The sequence below is a fragment of the Lemur catta genome, chromosome 4 (genome assembly GCF_020740605.2).
Source record: "Lemur catta isolate mLemCat1 chromosome 4, mLemCat1.pri, whole genome shotgun sequence".
NCBI lineage: Eukaryota > Metazoa > Chordata > Mammalia > Primates > Lemuridae > Lemur > Lemur catta.
The window spans coordinates 28,798,977-28,821,779 of NC_059131.1; the positions used below are offsets into that span (position 1 = coordinate 28,798,977).

General features: G+C 36.5%; 1 protein-coding gene across 5 annotated transcripts in view; it reads right to left on the minus strand.

Moving 5' to 3' along the window:
* Window positions 1-22,803, minus strand: part of CDKL4 (cyclin dependent kinase like 4) — a 61,140-nt gene that overhangs the window by 37,015 nt on the left and 1,322 nt on the right. For all 5 annotated transcript variants that reach the window (XR_006734667.1, XM_045549450.1, XM_045549451.1 and 2 more), the window contains exons 2-5: window positions 16,866-17,089; window positions 13,286-13,407; window positions 7,955-8,027; window positions 1,976-2,066 (exon numbers count right to left, since the gene is read on the minus strand). Coding sequence is in view for 4 of the 5 variants with exons in the window: in XM_045549450.1 (XP_045405406.1) it covers window positions 1,976-2,066; window positions 7,955-8,027; window positions 13,286-13,407; window positions 16,866-17,033 (454 nt within the window). In the remaining variant the exon portion in view is untranslated. The remainder of the gene's footprint in view (window positions 1-1,975; window positions 2,067-7,954; window positions 8,028-13,285; window positions 13,408-16,865; window positions 17,090-22,803) is intronic.

Sequence of the window (22,803 nt, forward strand, 5' to 3'; positions counted from 1 at the left end):
CTCCAATAATGACCTAAACTAGTACTTATAATGGCTTGAGCTGCAACCAGTACCTGAGCTTACATCTTGTGGAGCTTTTAGCCAGCACTGGAAGTGTCTTGTACTACTACTTTGCTTATAATAATATGGCAGGAGATATCATTACTGCAATTGCCACAGTGGGTTCACCATTCAGAGGCTTTTGGTGTGTTCATGCGGTCAAAATTTCTGAGACAGATGACCCTACTATTGAACTCAGTTCTAAGGTTCTTCATTCAGAGAAGAATGATGATGTCTGCTACAGGGAGACTCAGCAGGAAAGCGGGAATGCATATTCATGAAAAAAATCAAACATATTTATACTTTCAGAAGAATTGCCAGTTTAAAAAGCCTTGCCAGTCCCTGAAGAAAAATCCCCAAAAAGAATATTTATGAGGTAACTTTTATATGAAATGTTTCTTTTATGTTCTTGATGTTTATAATGGCATATGTGTGGTTTTTTCCAGTTATTTTTGTGAGCAAATTGGGTATTTTTGTAGTATAAAATAGATTTCCAGGAAAAACCACCAAATCTATGATATTGCATCTGTGCAATGTGTTATATGACCATTACCCACTTAATTTCCTAAGTTCGGGATCATATGTATACTAGTAATATTTTTTATACTTATTTCCCTTTTTTTTTTTTTTGCTTTGGCAATTATTCCTTTTTCTTTTTTTGTATTTCCTATGTAGTTGAGACTATGTTATAAACTTAAGTTTTAGCTTTCCTTTTTCACTTATCACATCTTAAATATTTCCTGATACCACTGAAAACTCCATAAACATCACTCCTAATGGCTGCCTGGCATTTCATGATATGGATGTACCACAGTACTAAGTGCAGTGTTTATAGCTCGATAGTCTTCCAGTGTTTGTCTGTTTCTCTTTTCAGCCACATGCCACAGGGACCACTATTATTAGAGTTCAATTTTTTTCTTTTTCTTTTTTAATTTTTGAGACAGCCTCTTGCTCTGTTGCCTGGGCTAAAGTATCATGGAGTCAGCCAAGCTCATGGCAACCTCAAACTCCTAGGCTCAAGTGATCCTCCTGCCTCAGTCTGTAGCTGGGACTACAGACATGCACCGCCACGCCTGGCTAATTTTTTCCATTTTTAGTAGAGATGGGGTCTCGCTCTTGCTCAGGCTGGTCTCAAACTCCTGACGTCAAGTGATCCTCCTGTCTCGGCCTCCCAGAGTGCTAGGATTACAGGAGTGGGCCACCGCGCCTGTCCAAGAGTCCAATTTTCTTACAGTGCAAAGCACAGCAACCTCAGAAAGCTTTGATCAGTTTTTGTTTTTGCCCAACCCTAACAAATGCATTGCCAAGTCACCTGTGTTTGGGTCCTATCAGGATACTGATTACGTCCACACCCATACTGCAAGATGTATGTTGCTAATACATGTGTTATGCCTGCTGTAAAGTTCTAGATTGAGGGAGAAACAATTATTTGTCCCTCCCTATCCCTTCAGTTCATCCCTGCCTGGGAAGATTTCCTTTTTCTTAGCACTGTCTCTGCATCCTCTTTCTTTAATTTTCAGTGTATTCTTCTAGTCTCACCAGCTCCATGAAGTTTTTTTCATCCACTCTCGCCCACATTAATATTTCCCTCCAGGGAACCATCTGCACCTTCACTTTAGTACTTTATTGCCAATCATCTTGTATCATTTTTTGTTTCTTTCACTTTAGATTATAAATGCATGAAGAGCAGAAATGCTCTTATAATTCTTTTCTTCTCCTATGGGGCAAAGCACATAAAGGTGATATCCAATAAATTCTAGCTGAATGGAGCAGAGTTGAAATACAAACTAATGTACTAAAAGGCTAAAGTGATATTTTCCTTTTTGAATAACAACAATACAACATTTAGCATACATTCAATATCTAAAGAAACAATTTAAACCATGTCATTTTATAATCATTTCAATTGGAAAGTCAGTAAGAAATTGCTACTTACTCATAATTCGTGCAAACCCAAAGTCACAGATCTTGATTATTCCTTGCTTAGTTATCAGAATATTTTCAGGTTTTACATCTCTGTGAATACACTGTAAGATATTATTTGATTATTTTTCTGAGCCATCAAAATGACAAAGAATAACATTAACAACTAGTTTAAACATGGATAAACAGCCTGTGAGAGAAAAACAAACACGGGTTTCCTTCATTTTTCTAAAAGAACTTAAATTGCCAATTTTCACTTGTAAATCTTATACCAAGAGAAAAAACCATATAAAAGTGTTGCTATATTATTGAAGAAATTAAAATCATAATTGTTGCACATGAAAACTGTGTCTTTTTTTTTTTGTAAAGAAGTGAGTATCATGTAATTATTTCTTTCAATTTTTACTGGGCCCTATTTAAACCATAAGAGGTAAAATCCTAACTGAGATCAGACTCAGTCTTACTTCTAGTAAGAATTGGTGCCATTTGAGAATCACAACTCAGGTTGAAAAACTACTGCAGATTTGAGAAATTGAAAAACATTTAAATGATAACAAAAACCAAAATTCACTTAGAATGACCATATTATTTATCATCCAAATCAAGCCACTTGCAAGAGTGAAAGGGAGCCCAATATAATAACCAAACCAGAACTGTCCTGAATATGCTGGGACGTATAGTCACCTACTTATCAGAGACTCCAAAGCATTCTGCACCAGGGGATGAGGATCACTTCGGTTTCCTCAACAATGACCTAGGCTGGAATGATCAGCAGCCCTCCTGAGATGTCCCCACGGTGCTGTCGGAGTCTCTCCTGGGAGAGCAGGGCCCCACTATGAGGTGCCCTCGTCTCAAAGAAATTCCTGCTCTTCTCTCCCAGGTGGCAGCCTTACGATTTGCTGCCTCACCATAATGACCCCCAATGAAGCAGATGCTGCTTGCTGGACATGAGAGGGCCAAGCTGGGGGCCGAGTAAGCTCATGCATCATGATTCCAGAAATGGTTTTCCATGTGTGGATGTGCTATGAGTAAACAACTCTGGTCCTACTCTTCAGAACTTTATCTTTCCAGTTTATCCACTCTCCCCAAAATGAAAATGGATAAAAATGATACTGATCTTCTATAACTGGACCCTCCCATAGAGCTGCGTACTTCTCAAAACACTTTCACATGAATTATTTCATCCTCGCCACAATCCTATGATTGCAGGCGGCTACTGACAGAGTCCACGAATTAAGTGTCACAATAATCAACCCCTCTGCCTCACTTCTCTGCCACGCTGTCAGGCCCTTTAGGTATTCCTGTCAAATTGACAGTTCTGAAATAATTTCTTTTGCTTCTATAATAGTTATCTAGGAAGCGAAAAAGCTGAACCCTAAATTCATTCTATGTCACAAAAATGGTACTGGTAACAGAACTATGTAGTCTCCATCACTGTCTACTGTTTCATAATTTATCTGAAGAACAGTTAGAAGAAACTTTTTTAGGCCCCTTAAGTTCTAAGGCCTTAGATACCAATTTAAAACAACACATTGTTGGAATATAAACCAATGCAGTTTTGATATCCTACCTTTTAAGCAACATATTTATGAAACTTAGACTAACCCTCTGAGCCAGTAACTCACTTACTGATTTCATTATTTCATTCTATATGTCCCTCAAATGAGTCTGCATCTAATTCTAAAATTTCTATACTACGTATGGCATTACAAAGTAAATGAATTTACACTGATATTTATCTATTGGCCTACTTAAATATTTTTTGGATCAAATGCAAATCCATGTGATATTTACAGCACTTAGTTTTCAACAAAAATATACAAAGGCAAATGAAATATTGATATGTCCCAAAGAAACAGAAAAATGTATTGGTATTGGTGCAGGTAAAAGAAGCTACTGATAAAGAGGGATAGGATATTGAACAAAGAAAAAGGGAGTAAAAATAATTGGAACTCTAAGAAACAGAGACTAGGGGACAGAAGGCACTTAGACATACAGCATTCACTTTCTCCACGGCAAAGTCACACTCACTGGAAACTCTCTTGATTGCCTTTTGCAATCAGCTTCCACCAAAGAACAAGAAACATGCAAGTCTCTGTTAACAGAAGAATTTTAATAAATTGTTAAAGAAACTTGGGTTTTATACACAGATTTTAGCAAGCATTGCTCAGGTTGGGTTATTGTGGCTGATGTTCAATCTCATTTTTATTGGCTCACAAGCCAGCAAGAAGAGGTATCCATGGTATTTTAAACTTGACTTTCAACTTTAAGAATCATATCTGGTAAACACCAATGACGGAACAAGGTAGAAAGAAATAAATTAAAAAAAAAAAAAAAGAAAAAGGAAACAAAAACCTCTGGAAACTTCCACACCAAAAATTGCTTCTTATGTAGCCCAGTTGAACAATAAGTAGTTTTCTATTATCTGAGAAGGCTGTTTTCATTGACATGAAAACAATAGGGATGGATGTTTATGTGGAAGAGAGAGAAAAGAGAACCCCTCTTTGACAACCAAAATATGAATATCAATGAGATGCTGATGGATGTTACATCCTGACAGATCTCAGAAATTACTGTAGTTTTGCCTTTTTGAGTTGAAGCTCTTTCTCTCTAATAACACATCAAATATATAAAAATCCATGCATTTTTCATAATGATGTCAAGTGGATCACTTTCGTTACCTCACCCTAGCGATGTTACAAGGTAAAATGAACAAAATGACTCGGTATTTTCTTAAGTCCAGTGCTTCTCAAAATTTAATGTGCACACAAATCACCTGGCACTCTCATTAAAATGCAGATTCAGATTCGGTGGATCTGGAGCAGGCTGAGAGTCTGCACTTCTAACAAGTTCCCGCGTGATCTCTATGCACCACACTTTGTGTAGCAAAGCCTTTGCCCTTACTACTTTAGCCTTCATTGTCCTGCTTAGGATCACGACTCTGGAGACGGGAAGGTGCACGTGGTCTCTACAGGCTGAGAGACGTGCGTCTGCCGTGACACCAGGGGCCAGGCTGCCTTTTCTATTCTTTGAGAGTGTCATGAGGGTCCTTTTAAAAATAAGCAGAGTATAAAGGTTTTAGACTTTTTACTGTAACAGATTATACATGACAGATTTTTTCCTTTGTATGCATTTTATTTTTATTTATTTATTTATTTTTTGAGAGAGGGTCTCACTCTGTCACTGGGGTTTGAGTGCAGTGGCGTCATCATAGCTCATTGCAACCTCTGACCCCTGGGCTCAAGTGATCCTCCTGCCTCAGTCTCCTAAGCAGCTGGGAATACAAGGGTGTGCCCCCATACCTGGCTAATCTTTCTATTTTTTGTAGAGATGGAGGTCTTGCTCTTACTCAGGCTGGTCTCGAACTCCTGACCTCAAGTGACCCTCCTGCCTCTGCCTCCCAGAGTGCTAGGATTACAGGCGTGAGCCACGGCGCCCAGGCCTGTATGCATTTTAATTATAGATAAAATATAAGATAGAAATACAAAGGCTTATCACAGCATAAGAAAATGAAATAACCAGAGTGCAGAAGTCATTTCCCTCTTGGAGGAGGGAAGTTTGTCTGAAAAATTATCCATTTTTAATAGAGGACACAGATTATCCATGGGATGGTTTCAACATTTTAATGTTTAATATATAGAATGTGTTGTTCTAAGCAGTGAAATGATGGCAGTTGCATTGAGCTACAATAATGTTTGGGTCTGCTGGAAATAGTAAGTCACTAGCAGGTTGAACACTGAATGATTGAATGATTCATTCATCCATCCATCCATCCATCCAGTTATTCAATAAATATTTAGTGAGCACCTCTTACATTAAAAGATGCAATCTAGGTATTAAAGAGATACAAAGATAAAGCAACCACAGACATTGCATTCAAGCTTATAGCCTAGTACACAGGAAAGTGTCTGATTATATAGGAATAAAGTATAAACACTATGGTAAATAGTATTTTTAGAAAACCATTTTCACTGCCTGTAAAACTCCTGCAGCAACTTGGTACCTCCTCTAGCATGGTGGAAAGCAACAGAGATCGGGATTCAAATTGGCATCATCTTTATTAAGTATTTGAAAGCGTAAATTGCCTCACGAAAAATAGGTTTGTATATTTTATGAAAAATATCCTTCTATATTAATAGAAAATAAAAGCTTTTGATTTAATCTAATAAAAACTTCACTGACTTTCTTAAATATAAAGAAAGCTTCCTCTAAGTATTGAAATTTATTTCCATGGTCTTGTAATTTCTTTTTCAGCAATCCTAGACTCCCGTGGTGGGCATTCTGCTGGCATTAAAACTGACCATATGGTACTCTGTATCATTGCCTCAGTGCTGTCTCTGTCTAGGCACCAACTCAAAAGGTCCAGAGGTATTTTTTAAAAGCTATCTTTATAGCAAAAGTATTGAGGAGCAACTTGAAGAAGCTCTCATTGGCCTAAGATAGGACAAGTTGAGCATCACAGAGAACAACTGCAAAGGATTGAAAACATCACATAATATAAAATCTATGTTTATAATGGTGCCCCACTCCCACCCCCCAAAACCTGTCATTGTTCACTTTTGGAGGTTGCAAAGATACCAACTCATCACTCTGAGTATTGACAAAAGAAATCATCACATATTTATCTTATTGTATTTTACAGTAGCCAGAGTCCATGAGGGTAAGTTCTTTTCCATACAATTCCAATTAATAAATGCAGAAGGAATAACAGAATTAGAAAATTACCATCTTTTAACCCTAATGAAATACTAGATACAGGCAATAATCATCACTGGATGTTAGACCATCAGGGAAAAAGCTTGACAGGGAAATTGATAATGGAGAGGACCGAACTAATCCCTCCTGAGCCCGATAATGAATTTTAACAAGATGAAAGTGTAGGGATGAAGTGTAGGGCACCACATATGAAGTGCTCTTATCTAAAAAAACTGAACTTGACTAGCACTCTGGGAGGCCGAGGCGGGTGGATCGCTCGACGTCAGGAGTTCGAGACCAGTCTGAGTAAGAGCGAGACCCCGTCTCTACTAAAAAAAATAGAAAGAAATTATCTGGCCAACTAAAAAATTTATAGAAAAAATTAGCCGGGCATGGTGGCACATGCCTGTAGTCCCAGCTACTCGGGAGGCTGAGGCAGTAGGATTGCTTAATCCCAGGAGTTTGAGGTTGCTGTGAGCTAGGCTGCCGCCACGGCACTCACTCTAGCCCGGGCAACAGAGTGAGACTCTGTCTCAAAACAAACAAACAAACAAACAAAAACCCGAACCTGAATATGATCAAGCCTCTAGATATAAATTCCGATTTACAGGGAATAAGGTGAAAGGATAAGTCAAATTACAGACAGGAGCAATGAGCCAGAATTATTCCTATAACATAGTAGTATCCAAAGTGTGGTTCTTGAACCAGCAGCTTCAGTATCATCTGGGAACATGTGAGACATGCACATTCTCAGGTCCTACCCCAGACCGACTGAATCACAAACTCTGGGTGGGGTGGGCAGCAAGCTGTGTTTTAAAAAGCCCTCTAGGTGATTCTGCTGCATGCTAGAGTTTGAGAACTATGGCTCTAAAAATTTAATGGCCTAAAAAAAGCGGGGGGGAGGGGAACTTAAGATTGCTACAGAGCAAAAGATTGTAGAGATGTAAAAACGAAAGAAGTACCATGGTGGATTATTTTACCCATATCCTGAAAAATTATTAACATTTTAACCCAATTTAAAAATAATCCTAAGAGTCATCGTACTGTGGCAAAAGGAAACATCACGTTTATACAAACTTTTAATTCATAGGAATTAGTAATTTGACTCTTACAGAAACTGGACAGGGGCCATGAACAATGCATCGCTTTTCCTCACATTCTGTGACTTTCTTTTGTCTGGCTCCTCAGGTTCTTACTTTCCCTGTGTACTTTAGCTCTTCACATAGACCCCTGAGCTCTTTAGAAGAAAAGAGTTATCACGAAGAAATTAACAGATACATTAGAAAATGTTACTTACATTATGCTTATGACAGAAATTAAGAGCTTGAAGTGTTTGCCATAACACACTTTTGATCACTCCATCAGCAACTCTGCAGGAAAAAACAAGAAAAGGAAATGAAAACTCTGAGGATGGATGGAGTCCAGAAGCCAGGCCTGGGGACAGAAGTGAAAGGGTTGAGGCTTGTCATGGACAAAGAACACAATGCCAAGGTGTTATTATAGTTATTAATTTTCTTTTGTAATTTGAAATTTTTACATCTGTAAAATGCTACATGCTTATGAAAATTCAAACAATATAGAAAAGCAAAGGGGTGAAAAGTGTTGACTAAAATCTTGCTACCCCAAAATAGCTACTGTAATTTATGGTGGATGTCTCTTCAGGCATCTCTGTTCCTTTACCTCTCTCTTTCTCTCTGCATTTACTTTTTAACTTTAATTTTAAATAAATACATTCATATGATTTAAAATTTAAAAAGTATATTTTTGAAGTCTTCTCTCTGACACCTGCCTAACCACCCATTTATTTTCTGCTATCCCACCCTCTGCCTCTCTGAGAAACATTTTCTGCATAGAGGGACGAATACGGACATGTGCGCATAAATTTTAGTGGCTGTAGAGGAGCCCCTTCTATGGATGCATTGTAATTTGCTTGGTCTCCATTGATGAGCAGTTAGGTTGAGCCAATTTTTATTTCTAGGAAGACTTCAATGAACATCTGTAATCATCCATTTTATTGTAGTTATGTAATTTATCTTTCTTAAGGTAAGTTCTAGAAGTGAGATTTCTGGGACCAATGATAGGCACATATTACATTTTGATCTTACAGGGATGAACTTCAGATAAACCTGAGACCTGGTTTTGCAGGAAAAAAGGTGTACTTGGAAAATGGCTCTTCAATTCATCCAGTTCATGTTGGTGGTAAACATTCAAGCATGTGCTGGAGTTATTTTGTACTAGTTACTTGTACCCGGTAAGCAGGCAGGTTTACGGACAAAGAGGAGGCCCGGGGGAACACACATCCCAATAGAAAGGGAGGTGTGAGCTTCTTGTCCCTAGCAGAATCATCACTCTGTATAGAAAATTTTGGAAGATATCATGGGCAGGTGTATTTCCATTGGGGAACTGGGGATCTGGGAAACTTGTATTCTGTCTGAGAGTATTCTACTTTATGTAACCATCTCTGTAAATTATAGCAATTACATTCCCTTTAACTTTTCTGTTGGTGTCTTTCCATCATTCACATCACTGTCCCATGACGATGCCTTCACATTTACATACTGCCAAACTACCCTCTCCAGGGAAGGTTATACCCATTTACACTCCCACCAAACATCTGTGCATAAAAATCCCTATCTTCTCCTTGTCTTGCCAACATTTGGTTTTGCCAATGTTATGTTTGCCAATCTGTGGTTAAAATAAAGAGATATCTCATTTTGGTTTGTATTTGCATTTCATTAATTTTTAGAGATTATTAATTTTCAAATGATTATTAGACACTACATTTCCTTTTTTGTGTATTTCTATTTCCTAGCCTTTATAGATTTTTAAACTGATCTGTTTACTCTTATTGATTTATGAAGACTCAGTGTATACCAGAGTCTGTTATATATGCTGCAAATATTTTTCTCAGTGTGTTGTGTCTTTCAGCCCTGTTGATGGAGATGGGGCTGTTGTTTGCATATCTTCAAATATCTGAAACACAAGGGTTTCTTTTACCAAATGTCCACTAAAAGGATTTTTTAATTAAAAATTTATAATTATGTCTGGGAGGCCGAGGCGGGTGGATCGCTCAAGGTCAGGAGGTCAGGAGTTCGAGACCAGCCTGAGGGAGACCCCGTCTCTACTAAAAATAGAAAGAAATTATCTGGCCAACTAAAAATATGTATAGAAAAAAAAATTAGCTGGGCATGGTGGCACATGCCTGTAGTCCCAGCTACTCGGGAGGCTGAGGCAGTAGGATCGCTTAAGCCCAGGAGTTTGAGGTTGCTGTGAGCTAGGCTGACGCCATGGAACTCACTCTAGCCTGGGCAACAGAGCGAGACTCTGTCTCAAAAAAAAAAAAAAAATTATAATTATGTAATACTATAAATATATTCATCACTCAGATTTAATGTTTTGTCATGTCTGGACAATTAAGTCATATATTTAGATCACTTTTAAAAAATTGAATGCATGCAGATATAGCTGGCTTTACGGAGCAGTGGGATGGCCTGTGCATGACTCAGTTAAGACACTAGCTAGAAGATACCACCACGTGAGGCTGAAGTGCATGTAGAGAAACAGCAACCAACGTATGGAGGTATTTTTCTGAGAGCAGTTTCCTGATGTCAGACCACAATTATGGCGGCATGCCCTTGACATCAGTGGGCCAGTGGCAACCCTTTCAATGCCAGCTCTTCTAATTATTAATACTATGAAAGCACTTAATTCTCAGTATTACATCCCTTTTTACTTGAAATTTCTATTTCCTGCAATGAATTCTGATATAACTTTATCCTTCTCTCTCTTTACCTAGAGCCAAAACTGAAAGAACAGTTTACATTTTTTTAATATGAGGCAGAAAGAATAGTATAGCCATTGTGAACACTGAGACAGGATGACAGAGTTCAAATCCCAGCTGTGGTGCTGCTTAGTTTTATAACCTTGGACACCTTATTTAAACTCTCTGTGCCTTCAGTTTTCCTCATGTGTAAAAATAGAATAATATCTCATAAGTTTATTGAGAAATCTATCCCCTAAACGTTTAAGTTTTAACACCTACACAGGTTCAGGAGATGAGGGTCTGAGATCAGATGAGGCTGGTAGATGGATGGGACTGAGACCCCAGCACAATTTGTATGCACATAAAAACAAATATAGCATTAAGTACTAAGTACCATAACAGGAATAAAAATAAAATTCTACAGGGATTCAAAGGAAGAATGAAATTCCACCCAGATGAAGGAATCTCAGAGATGTTAAGATTTTCTAGGATCTCATATTTTTAAGACTATGATAGAGAAAGGGAAAGTGAAAAGGCTAGAATATTCTAGGCTAAAGAAAGAAGAGCATGAGCTAAACCCTACAATAGGAAGCCTTAGGGTACATACAGGGAAGAGAAAGATGTGTAGTTCAAAATAAACTGGTACATGTATTGTATGCTTTAGTTTCAGGGCCTTGAACAACATGTGAAGTAAGCATAAATTTCTAACTTAATGAAAATGTATGTTAATTTATAGGATGGCTGAACAAATCTAACCTCTAAGTCAACATATAACACCCTATTTAGCTCATAATAAAGTTGAACTATGAATTAATATGCCATTTAATCTGTTTTTTATATTAATTTTTAAGAGTAATATGTGTACATTCACGGAATATTGGGAAAACTCAAAATAAATGTTCAATTACACTTAACATTCTACTATGTTACCTCATTTTTTTCATATACCATCTCAGGAACATTTACCCAGGAAATTAACTATTCTTCTGCAGCATGCTTTCTAATGGATGCATAGTGCACCATTGTTTGGATATACCAAAATGCATGTAACCAATTCTTTACTATTGGACAATTAGGTCAGTCCCGAAATTTTTGTTGTAAATGCTATGTTGAATATGTATAACTGTATTCATATGTATAACTGTTTGCCCCTATCTGATTATTTTCTTACTATAAATATCTCTAAATGGAATTGCTTGGTCAAAAGATGAAAACAGTTTAAAAATTTTTTATACATTTTGTCAAATTGCCCTTGTATTCTGATTACCTTCTTTCTAGCTATGAATTAGGTTTGATCTCCTGACTATTAACACTCCTGAGTATATCAATTTTTGAAAAATCTTTGCCAAATTTAATTGGTGAGAAATGATACCTTGCTTAAAAATTTTGAATTTTTGAATTTCTTTGATTAAGGGAGGATAAACATGTTTTCTTAGGTGTATTTGTCATTTCCCCTCTCTTTTTTAATGATTTGCTTTTTCAGGTCCACGGGAATGTAAGGTTCATAAGGTCAGCTTACTTTTTTTGTATGTTTTGTTACTGCTGTATCCTTAGCACCCAGCCAGGTGCACAGTGTGCATGCATGACATTTTTTTAATGAATTATCTTTTCTAACTGAGTGTTGATCTTTTTAAAAAATTTATTTGTAAAATCTGCATATGCAGATATGAAATTTATCAATCTTGGCAAAGTTTACCCAATTTTCCATTTTTTTTTTTTTTTGGTTTTGTTGGTGGTACCTTTTTGTCAAAGGGAATCTCTAAACTACTACGATTTAATATTTGGCAGTTAAAGGTCCCTTTCTCTGCTTTTTAAAAAAATTCTTGATTTAGTCTAACTTTTTCAAGTTTCAAAAAAACCCCTTGGTACTCTGATTAGAATTTTGTGTAATAACTAAATAAATTGGAGAGGCAATCCATCCAGAAATATATGTTCATTTAAATAAAATCCTTTATGTACCTTAGATAAGTTTTATAGTTGTCTTGATGTAGAATCTGAACAATTCTTTTTACCTTTTATCCTAAACTTTTTTTGTTGCAGTTAATATTTGAATGGGATCTCTCTCCTTTTCTAAGTGCTGATTGATAAAAAAAAAGCTGTTAATTTTTTAATGTAGTGGTATGGGAGTCACTATACTGAATTCCATTAGTTTTAATAACTCTTCAGGTGATTCTCTTTGATTTTGTAGAACAATAATACCATGCAAATGAGGACAATTTTATCTCATTTCCAAAAGCTATTAATTTTGTTTTTCTTATTACATTACATTGGCTAGAGCTCTCAGAACAATGTTAATTTATAATGGTGACAACCGACATCCTTGTCTTGTTTCTTATTTTCATGGAAGTTCCTGTAGTGTTTTATTATTGAGTATAGAACTGGCTGCTGATTTGAAGGGGGTTCTGTGTGTGTCTTAAGAAACTATTCTTTTAAGCCTGGTTGCTAAGGTTTTTTTAACAAAATAATCAGGACAAGATGTCAAATTTATCACCATTTCACATTTTCCAGTTTTACCGATCATATATATTCTTTATCCTTTAACTTATTAGTGAATTATATGAATAAATTTCCTAATATCAAACCATAGTTTGTTCCTTAAGTTCAGATAATCCAATAATATTTAATTTAGCCTCAAAATGCATCATGATTTATATTTGCAGTAGATTTGTCTTCCTAATTATAATTCTTCTAGGTAAATCTTCATTTGCCCTTCGGGGACATCCTGACACTGGAGAGGGACTGAATGTCATAAGCATCACAGCAGAAAAGGGAACTGTGGCTGGGTTTGAAATTTGCCACGGTTAATTCCACATATAATGAAACTGAAAACTGGCCATACAGAGCTTCAATTTCTAGCTTACTTACCCATTTGGGCTTCTTTCCAGCTCATTTAAAAGTGTATGATCACAGTATTCAAAAACTAAATGCATTTTCCTTTTTCTCCTGAACACCTCAATGAGGTTCACAAGGTTTGGGTGTTTTAATTGCTGCAAAGGAATCAAAATACAAAGTTTAGTATCTGTTTCTAGCAACAGTTTCTCCCCTTACAATGTTAAGAACACAAGACCTTGCTGTGTGCATCTCTTGTGGAGAATTTTATTATAGTTACTAGTAACAGAAACTGTTCTTAGTAAGAATCATAGAAACTTAAAGTTGGACGCAATCTAAGAATTCATCTAATGTACCTATAATAGATGGTAACTAAACCACTTGAATCTCTCTGGTGATAGGAAATAAAGTATACAACTTAAAATACAAGCACTAAAACAAAAAATACTTTATGTAAAGACTCTAAATATCCAAGTCATAAATTAAACAAAAAATTGAGGAAATAGAATTATTGCATAAAAGACTATAAAAATCACTAACAGTCACTTAGCTTACATATTACTATGGATTGAATGCAAACATTAGCTGGATTTAAACTCAGTCTGGATTCCAGCATTGGCTCTCAGCAACACTAGATCTCAACCCTCAGATCTGATTAAACTGCCTTTTCTAGGGGTCCCTACAGTCAGTCCGTTTTAAATTTATTCATTATATTTTCAGCTCTCTTCTTTGATTCTGTTGTGTTCTCTTATGCTTAGATGTTTTATGTGTTAAATTCTATTCCTAGACTAAAACATTTCACAAGACAGCCTCTGTTTAACATTGTAAGCCAAAAGAGAAATGCTGATCAAGTAAGATAGTCCATCACTAGAGTAACTATATAATTTTATTATCCAAACCAGGGTAATAAGTATAAGCTGGGACAATCTCAGACAAACCAGCACATTGTGGTCACCCTTCCTACAACTAGGGTGACCATATAATTTAGCATATATACCAGGACATTTTTGAAAGGGATGTGAACCAGATGGGACACTGGGACAAAAACTATAAAGCAGGACTGTCCCGGGCAAACCAGGATATATAACCACTCTTATTCATAACTCATTTTCCCTGTTGTTTTCCCAGTATAGCAGACTAACCAACTTTCCAAATCTTGTACCATTCACCCAGAAAGATAGATAAAGAGAGAGGGCACAGTATTTTGTATATAGTAGAAGCTCAATAAATATTTTGCAGGCCCAGTAGAGAGTTTTAGGTACAGGCTTACCTGTATGCCTCTACTTCATTATCTATAAGCATGGCTTGACCAAAAAAATATCACCCTACAACTGCATGCCTCCTGGTCAACAGTTTAAGAAAAGAAAATTCATTATACATTAAAAATATGCCCAGGCTGAGGAGGGAGGACTGCTTGAGCCTAGGTGTTCGAGATCTGCGTGGGCAACATAGTGAGACCCTGTCTCTTAAAAAAAAAAAAAAAAAAAAAGAAATGCCAAGATCACCAAACCAATTTGCTTTCTATGTGCTCAACTGCCTAAAAGAGCAGAAAGGTGAAGAGTGGAGGAGACAGGTCATGCAGAAAGCCACTTGCTTTGTGCTGCTGCAAAACCACAGTACGCACGCGAAGCAGTGTCCCTTCCAGGGGAGCAAGGGATTCACAGGTGCTACCATTCAAGGCAATGTCAAGGCCTTGGTCAAATCTCCTGTCTTACTCAAGGCAGCAATTTATATCTCCTTTGCAAATGGAGTTAACATCCCAGAAAAACAGCGAGTTGCCTAAAGTAAAACAGGTAGTAAGGAGGGGAGGCAAATCAGATTTAAATAACAGGAATATATGGAGAAAGTAAGGTCAATTTATCATGGGAGGACTATGTTCATGGCATGCATGCTGCAACATACCACACACAGAAAAGATGTACATTCTGAGAACCATCACCAGAGACCAAGCTGAGATGAAATCTGGCTACATTTTTTACTTTAAATCTCATTCTCAAGTTGGGGAACTTGCAACGGAGAGGTACTATCTGAGCATTAACTTTATTTGCAGACTTGGGAGGTAGAGACTGAAGGGTAAAACCATTATTATTATTTTTTTTTTTTAGAAAGCAACACTGCCTGGTTCAGACCCAGCCTGTAGCTCATGAACCCATTGACGGTGCCAGAGCTGCCTGGCTTACCAGCCCCCCCTGCCGGCTAAGAGGTAACAGTAAACCGTTTTTTATCATAATAGATGTGTTCTTAAAAACTCTGTATATCAAATTATATTATATTAATTGATTTATTTTTTGAGACAGGATCTTGCTCTGTCACCCAGGCTGGAGTGCAGTGGCACGATCATAGCTCACTGTAACCTCGAATTCCTGGCTCAGGAGATCCTCCAACTTCAGCCTCCCAAGTAGCTCAGACTACAGGTGCGTATGTCCAGCTAATTTTTTAATTTTGTTGTAGAGACAGGGCTCTCGCTGTGTTGCCCAGGCTGGTCTTGAACTGCTGGGCTCAAGCGATCCTCCTGCCTCCGCCTCCCAAAGTGTTGGGATTATAGGTGTGAGACATTTGTCTGGTCTCAAATTATATTTTAAATAAAACACTCGAACATATCATTTGAGGAAACCTGCTGCAAGTAATATTTGAAAAGGAGAGATAATATGACAACTATTAATATTAATTATCATCCCCCTATGCAAACTGAATTTCTATTTGCTTTTTTAAAACAGATCACATGGCAACAGTGAAGGTCTGCTGTGCGTCCTTGAGGAAATCACAGGGTCTCCTTACTTAGTGTGTGGCCCAGGAAGCAGCAGCTTCTGCACTAGCTAGGCGCTTGTTAGAAATGCAGAATCTCAGGCCCACCCCAGGCTTCCTGGCTCAGAATCTGCATTTTGACAAGACCCCCAGGGGATTTATGCACATTAACATTTGAGAAGTGCTGCCCCAGGCCTCAGTTTCCTTTGCAATAAATAAGGGCACTGGATAAGAAGCATCTCTAAAGTCCCTGATCATTCTTAAAGTATACGGTTTGTAGGGTAAGAAAAAATTTATATTGAGAATTTATGAATCTTACATGTTCAATCCTATCAGAGTAAAAACAATGATAACAAAAACCTTTATATAAAAAAAGTATACATCACTGGGTGTGATATTCAGCACATCTAGGATCCTGCCATGCAGTGCAGAAAGGGACCAATCAATGTCAGTGCCTCCCGGGGCAACGGCGGGCCAGTGGGACCCCCTGTGTCAGGAGGTGCTCTTTCAGTTTCTGGTTGGTGGGGGAAAGTATTTTGGTGGGGGGACATCAAGAAGAGGGTTAGGGTTTGGGGAGAAGGGCTTGGAGGGAGTATAAACACTGAGGTGCGAGGACTTAGGACAGCGTGGATATTCACCCATCAGAATGCAAGCACTTCAATGTAACAATCTACAGCTGTACTTATGTGTATCAGATAAACAGCAGAGTGGCCAAAATCCAAAGTGATGATCAACTTATTTCCCAAAGTTGCTGACACAAAGGAATTCAAGTCCAATGGGGAAATAACTTTGAGTATTCTTTGTAATTTAAGCACACATATATTTCACCCAATACCATGATATTATAGATCTATATAGAAAGTTAACTTACCTTCAACATACGTATTTCTCTTAGTGCTATTTTCTTAACAACAGGATCATCTTCAGATTCCACAAATTTTTTAATAGCTACTACTTGTCCAGAGGTTTTGTTTCTGCACTTGAATACAACCCCATAAGACCCTTCTCCAATCTTAGCTAATTTTTCATATTTTTCCATTATGGCTGAAGTAACTTAAATTATTATATCGATTGACTTGCAGTATAATGTCACACCTGGAAAATAAGATTGACTTACCTTAATCAAGTTATAAAAGACAATGTTTTCACAGTTTATATAAAACCAATTTGCCCAGGATGCCAAAGATTTATTTCCATTGATTAACTTGAAATTCACTTAAAAATATTTGCATGTTATTTTGTGTGTTTAGCTTAGTCCTCTGCAGTCCTTCCAAGCTATCACACAGGTTTCATACATTATTTCAGACAATGGGTCTATGTTGTAAACGAAACTTATCCAATCTACTGTTTTCATCAACCTCAAGTAAATAATTCAAACATGATGCTGTAAAATCCAGCTGAAGGAGCATTTCATATTCTTGAATATGGTGTTTATCTTTTCGCTTCTATCCCCTGCCCATACCACAAACACTAAGAGTCGTGTAACAAGACATGATACAAAGTGCTACACCTCCACCTGGTGGAGAGAAGAAAGAGAAAACGAGGGCTGTTGAACAAAGCAGCCTTCAAAAACAATAACATCCTTTTAGGGCTTCATTTATTGCTCTTAGCTTTTTTGGCATGGAGGAACAGATCCATGAATTCTTAGCCCGCAAAGAAAATAATGATAAAATAATGACAAAAAAGGAGGTAGGTTTCTCTAATTCTTGATGAATGCTTTCATATCCATAATGATTTCTATAGAAATTCTAGGTTTAATTTTTCTGTCTTACAGAGCCTATTCCTGAATTTTTTGGTACCTGGATTACATGTCAAATGATGAATAAGGTCAACTTTTTAAAATAAATCAGTCTAGGAATGAAAAATATAAAAATTCTAATTAGTCTCAAAAATCCCACCCTACTTTACCCAGCAAAATTTTGTTAATATAATCTAATAATAACAATAATAATGGCACTTAACATTGTTCTATGCAAATTATATATAATCTGCACAAATATTATATGAAGTAGGTGTTATTTTTATCCAATTACACAGATGAGAAAACTGACATGGAATTAAAACCCAGGCGGTCAGTTTCCAAAGGACACAATTTTAATCACTACACTACACCACCTCTCAGTTAATTCAAAAGAATGCACAATTTAAAAGAACCACTTTATTCAGGTCTTGGTATTAATAAAATATCAAGTGAAAGAGTTGACTACTTGTACAATTTCTCATGTTTCAAATGAGTACACATTTTTTAACTTCACTAATATTTAGTCTTTTCCAACCACAGATTATCTCAGTAGCACCTATAAAAATATACAATAGGGAAAAGTGTTTACCTGGGTAAATGACCACTAACATACTATTTTACAATGTTTTTTCTTTAGTGGATTCTATTTCCTCTCTTATTAAAGGGAGAAAACTCAAGTATACATACCCAAGTAACACATGGAAAATACGTCACAGATTGATTATGTTTTGAAACCCTATTAATTCTACCATATTTTTAATATTTTAATAATACCTAGGTATTATTAATATTATGTTACAGGTATTTATATATAAGCATGCACACATTTGCCTTTCTTTACTACAGTAATAGGTGGCTGGAAAGAGAATAGGAGAAATAGAGTTTGCTTTAGAAAGTTATTGGTATAAAACTTTATAGATTTATTAATTTAATCTACTTGGTAAGTACTACAGTTGCTGGGGGAAACTACAAATATGACAAAAAGCTTAATTATGAGGTTTTAACCTATGTATTATTTTCTTATTTTCCTCTAGGTAGTTGATTTGATCTATTGATCTATGCTTTTCTTTTTTTCCCAACAGGTTCAAAAATGACTGATTCCTCAGACTAATATTTAGATCTCTCAGTGACATCAACCAAACTGCTAAATACAATGTAAATCTCTAGAAAATAGTACTTTATTTGGTAACCTCTCAATATTATTTCTTTTCTAAAGATGTTCATAGAAGATGAATCTGAGTATGTAAGCAGGAATTAGAACAAGGCAGGAATTCCACAGAGGAATTTACAGCTCTAATTCCAGTTTATTAGGGCTCTACCAGAGTTTTTAGAAGCAGTAATTCCTAATCTCTTACCTGAGATCCAGACCAACTATCCAACTGTTGGATGAACAATCTCTATATGGATGAACAAAATCATCTCAAAACTGCTACATTCTAAACCAAATGTCTCCCTTCTTTCTTATCCTCTATCCCTACCCAGAGTTCAGAAATGTGCTCCACATTACATGCAAATGGCTTGTCAGGGTACACATGGTGAGGACTTTGAGGTGGCCAAGGATAATGACTGCTGCCTAAATCTAATCTCTTTATATATCTTCCACAAAGTGATATAAATCAACCAGAATAAATAAAATCACATAAACCCAATGCCTTCAACATAACAAGAAGACAGAGGAGTCTACAGCTTCAGTAGAAAAGTGAAGCCCAGATTCTGGAAGAGATAACTCTTGAGCTCCCACTGTAAGCCTTGGCAGAGAGCAAAGACAGGAGTGGAGTGAGATCTGGAAAAACTGTAAGAAAGACAGAAGAGGAAAAGAAGAGCTTAAGATAGACTTAAAATCACCTCCCCTCCCAAAGAGCAAATATATCACAAATGTAAAAATACAGAAAATGTGTCCCGGTAGATTACTCATGACAGAGAAGGGATATGGGTATCATGGTGGCATCAGTTAGTGTGGCATCACTCTTGGGGAATAGAAGGGTAAGAGGAAAGGGAACGGCACCTATTGGAGACTGGGCAGTGAGGGGAAAAAGAAGGAAGAGGAATAAATTTGGGCTCTTGAAAGACAAAAGAGAACCCTGAATGGAGGGAGATGTAAATCCTCCCATCACTACTAGAGGGAAAAAAGCACCATCAATTAAAGAAACTGTACTTTGCTACAGCCACAGAGAGGATTCTCTTGACCTAGGCTAATTGTCAATTACTAACAGCTAAAACCTGCCTAAGAAATAAAAGAGAGGAAAGCAGTCTCCATACAAAGCTATTTTTTTATTTCAGGATATTGTGGGGTTACAAACATTTTGGTTACATGTTATGACTTTGCCATACAAAAATCATGATTTGAGGCATACCCTTTCCCCCCTACAATGCTCAGCACATCCATTAGTTGTGAGTTTACCCACCCCCAACCCCCCAACCCCTAGTGAATATTACTACTGTGTGAGCACCTTAGTGTTGATCAGTTAGTGCCAATTTGATGGCGAGTACACGTGGTACCTATTCTTCCATTCTTGTGATACCTCACTTTGAAGGATGGGCTCAAGCTCTATCCAGGAAAATGTAAGAGGTGCTAGATCACAGTCATTTTTTATAATTGAGTAGTATTCCATTGTATACATATACCACATGGGGCAAAATCAATAGTACCAACACATATGTAATGAGATTCCCAGAAAGAGAGGAGTGAGAGGAAGAAGAAGAAACGAATATTTCTAGAAATAATGGCCCAAACTTTCCAAATTTAATGAAAATATTAATAGACCGATTTTAAAACTTTAATGAATTTCAAGCAGGATAAAAACAAAGAGATCCATACCTTGATACATCATAGCCAAACTGCTGAAAACCAAAGACAAAGAGAATATCTTGAAAACAGCAAGAGAGAACCATTCACATACAAGAGAACAACAATATGCTTAATGGCTGATTCCTCACCCAAAAAACAATAGGAAAAAAATCAATAAACAAAAAATTGATTCTTTGAAAAGATCAACAACATTGCAGCTTTAGCTAGACTGAGCAAGAAAAGAGAGGAATAAAAGTTCCCAAAATTAGGACCACCCTACAGAAATTTTTAAAAATTAAAAGAGAATATTCCAGACAACTATATGCAACCAAATTAGTCAACGAGGTTGGACAAGTGCCTAGAAAGACACTAAATACCAAAATGGACTCAAGAAAAAATAGGAAATCTAATTATAACCACAACAAGTAATTGAATTAGTAATTAAAAATATACCCACAAAGAAAAGCCCAGGATCAGATTGCTTTACAGGTAAATACTACCAAACATTCAAAGAATTAATACCAATCCTTCACAAACTGTTTCAAAAAAAATCAAAGAGGGAACATTTCTCAACTCATTCTATGAAGCATCACCCTGATACAAAGTCAAGACAAAGAAATCACAAGATCACAGATGATTCTTCTCATAAATACAGACACAAGGAATCCTCAACAAAATAATTAGCAAACAAAATCCAGAAACACAGATAGGATTATATACCATGACTATGTTAGAATTATCTCAGGAATGCAAAGTTGGTTTAATACTGAAAATCAATAATGTAAAATAACATATTAATAGAACAAAAGACAAAACCACATGATTATTTGACAAAACCCAACACTCATTCACGATAAAAATCTCAACAAACTAGGAATAGGAGAGAACTTCCTCAAGGGCAACTGTGGAAAAAACCTACAATTAACATCATGCTTCATGGTCAAAGACTGAATGTTCTATCCTTAGATTAGAAAAAAAAATGTTTGCTTTCACCATTTCTACTTATCATTGTATTAAAAGTTCTTGATGGTGCAATACAGCAAGAAAAAGAAATTAAGGGATAGTGATTGGAAATAAAAAGTAAAACTGTCATTATTTGGAAATGACATAAGACTGTATGTAGAAAATCCTAATTAATCTATAATAATATATAATCTCTGATGATGCCACTGCACTCCAGCCCCAGCAACAGAATGAGGCTGTGTCTCAAAAAACAAACAAACAAATAAAAAAACTGAAAAAACCTGGGATAATTGGTGAAATCTAAATATTGACTATAGATTAGATATTAAATTTCCTGATTTTGGTAATCTGCATTGTGGCTATGTAAGAAAATGTCCTGGTTCTTAGGAAATATACACTGAGGTATTTAAGAGTGCAGAGACATGATGTTTGTAACTTCTTGTCAAATAATATAGAAGAATTAATACACATGTGTATGTACATAGAAAGGAAATGATAAATGGAGCAAAATATAAAAAATTAGTCTATTTTAAGGTGTCTTTTCTCACTTTTCTTCTTCTTCTTTTTTTTAGAGACAGAGTCTTGCTATGTTGTCCAGGCTAGATTCAAACTCCTGGGCTGAAGGAATCCTCCCACCTCAGCCTCTAAAGGTGTGCACCACTGCAACCAGCTTCACTTTTCTTCTTTGTATCTACTTCAATTACACTAAAACCATCTTTCTCAAACATCAATATGATCAGATATCATCCTTCCTCAAAAACATCTTATGGTCTCTAGTGGAACAGAATAAAGTTCAAACCCTGGTATGATATTTACAGTCCTTTACATCCTGGTCCTAATTTACCTTTCAGCATCGCTTCTTAGATTGTTCCCCAAACTCTTTCAGGTCTCCAAGTCTCTGTTGAAACCACTGTCTGGAATGTTTGACCTTCAAATCTTCATCTTTCACAGTTCAACTCAAACCTCTTTTCTGTTTAGGCTCCCCAATCCCCAAAAGCAGGCTTTTCCTCTGCACACATGCCATGTTAACAACTTCCCCTCACCCTTTCTTAAACATTATTTATGCATTGTTAGCTTATGTCTGGTGCATAGTAGACTCCTGTTGAAGTCCTAACCATAATTTTATTTTCTAACCTTTCCAAAGACAGTCATTAACTATGTAAAATGACTGTCTTTTTAAAGTAAAGGCAATAGGTACAGTTTGATTATTAATACAGTACTTAGGAAATCAAGATTAAATGGTGATGCAGCTATTGGCAGGAAATGGATGTAACTGGTTGAAAATATTTTTCATAGTCATCAGTAACTTTCAGACTG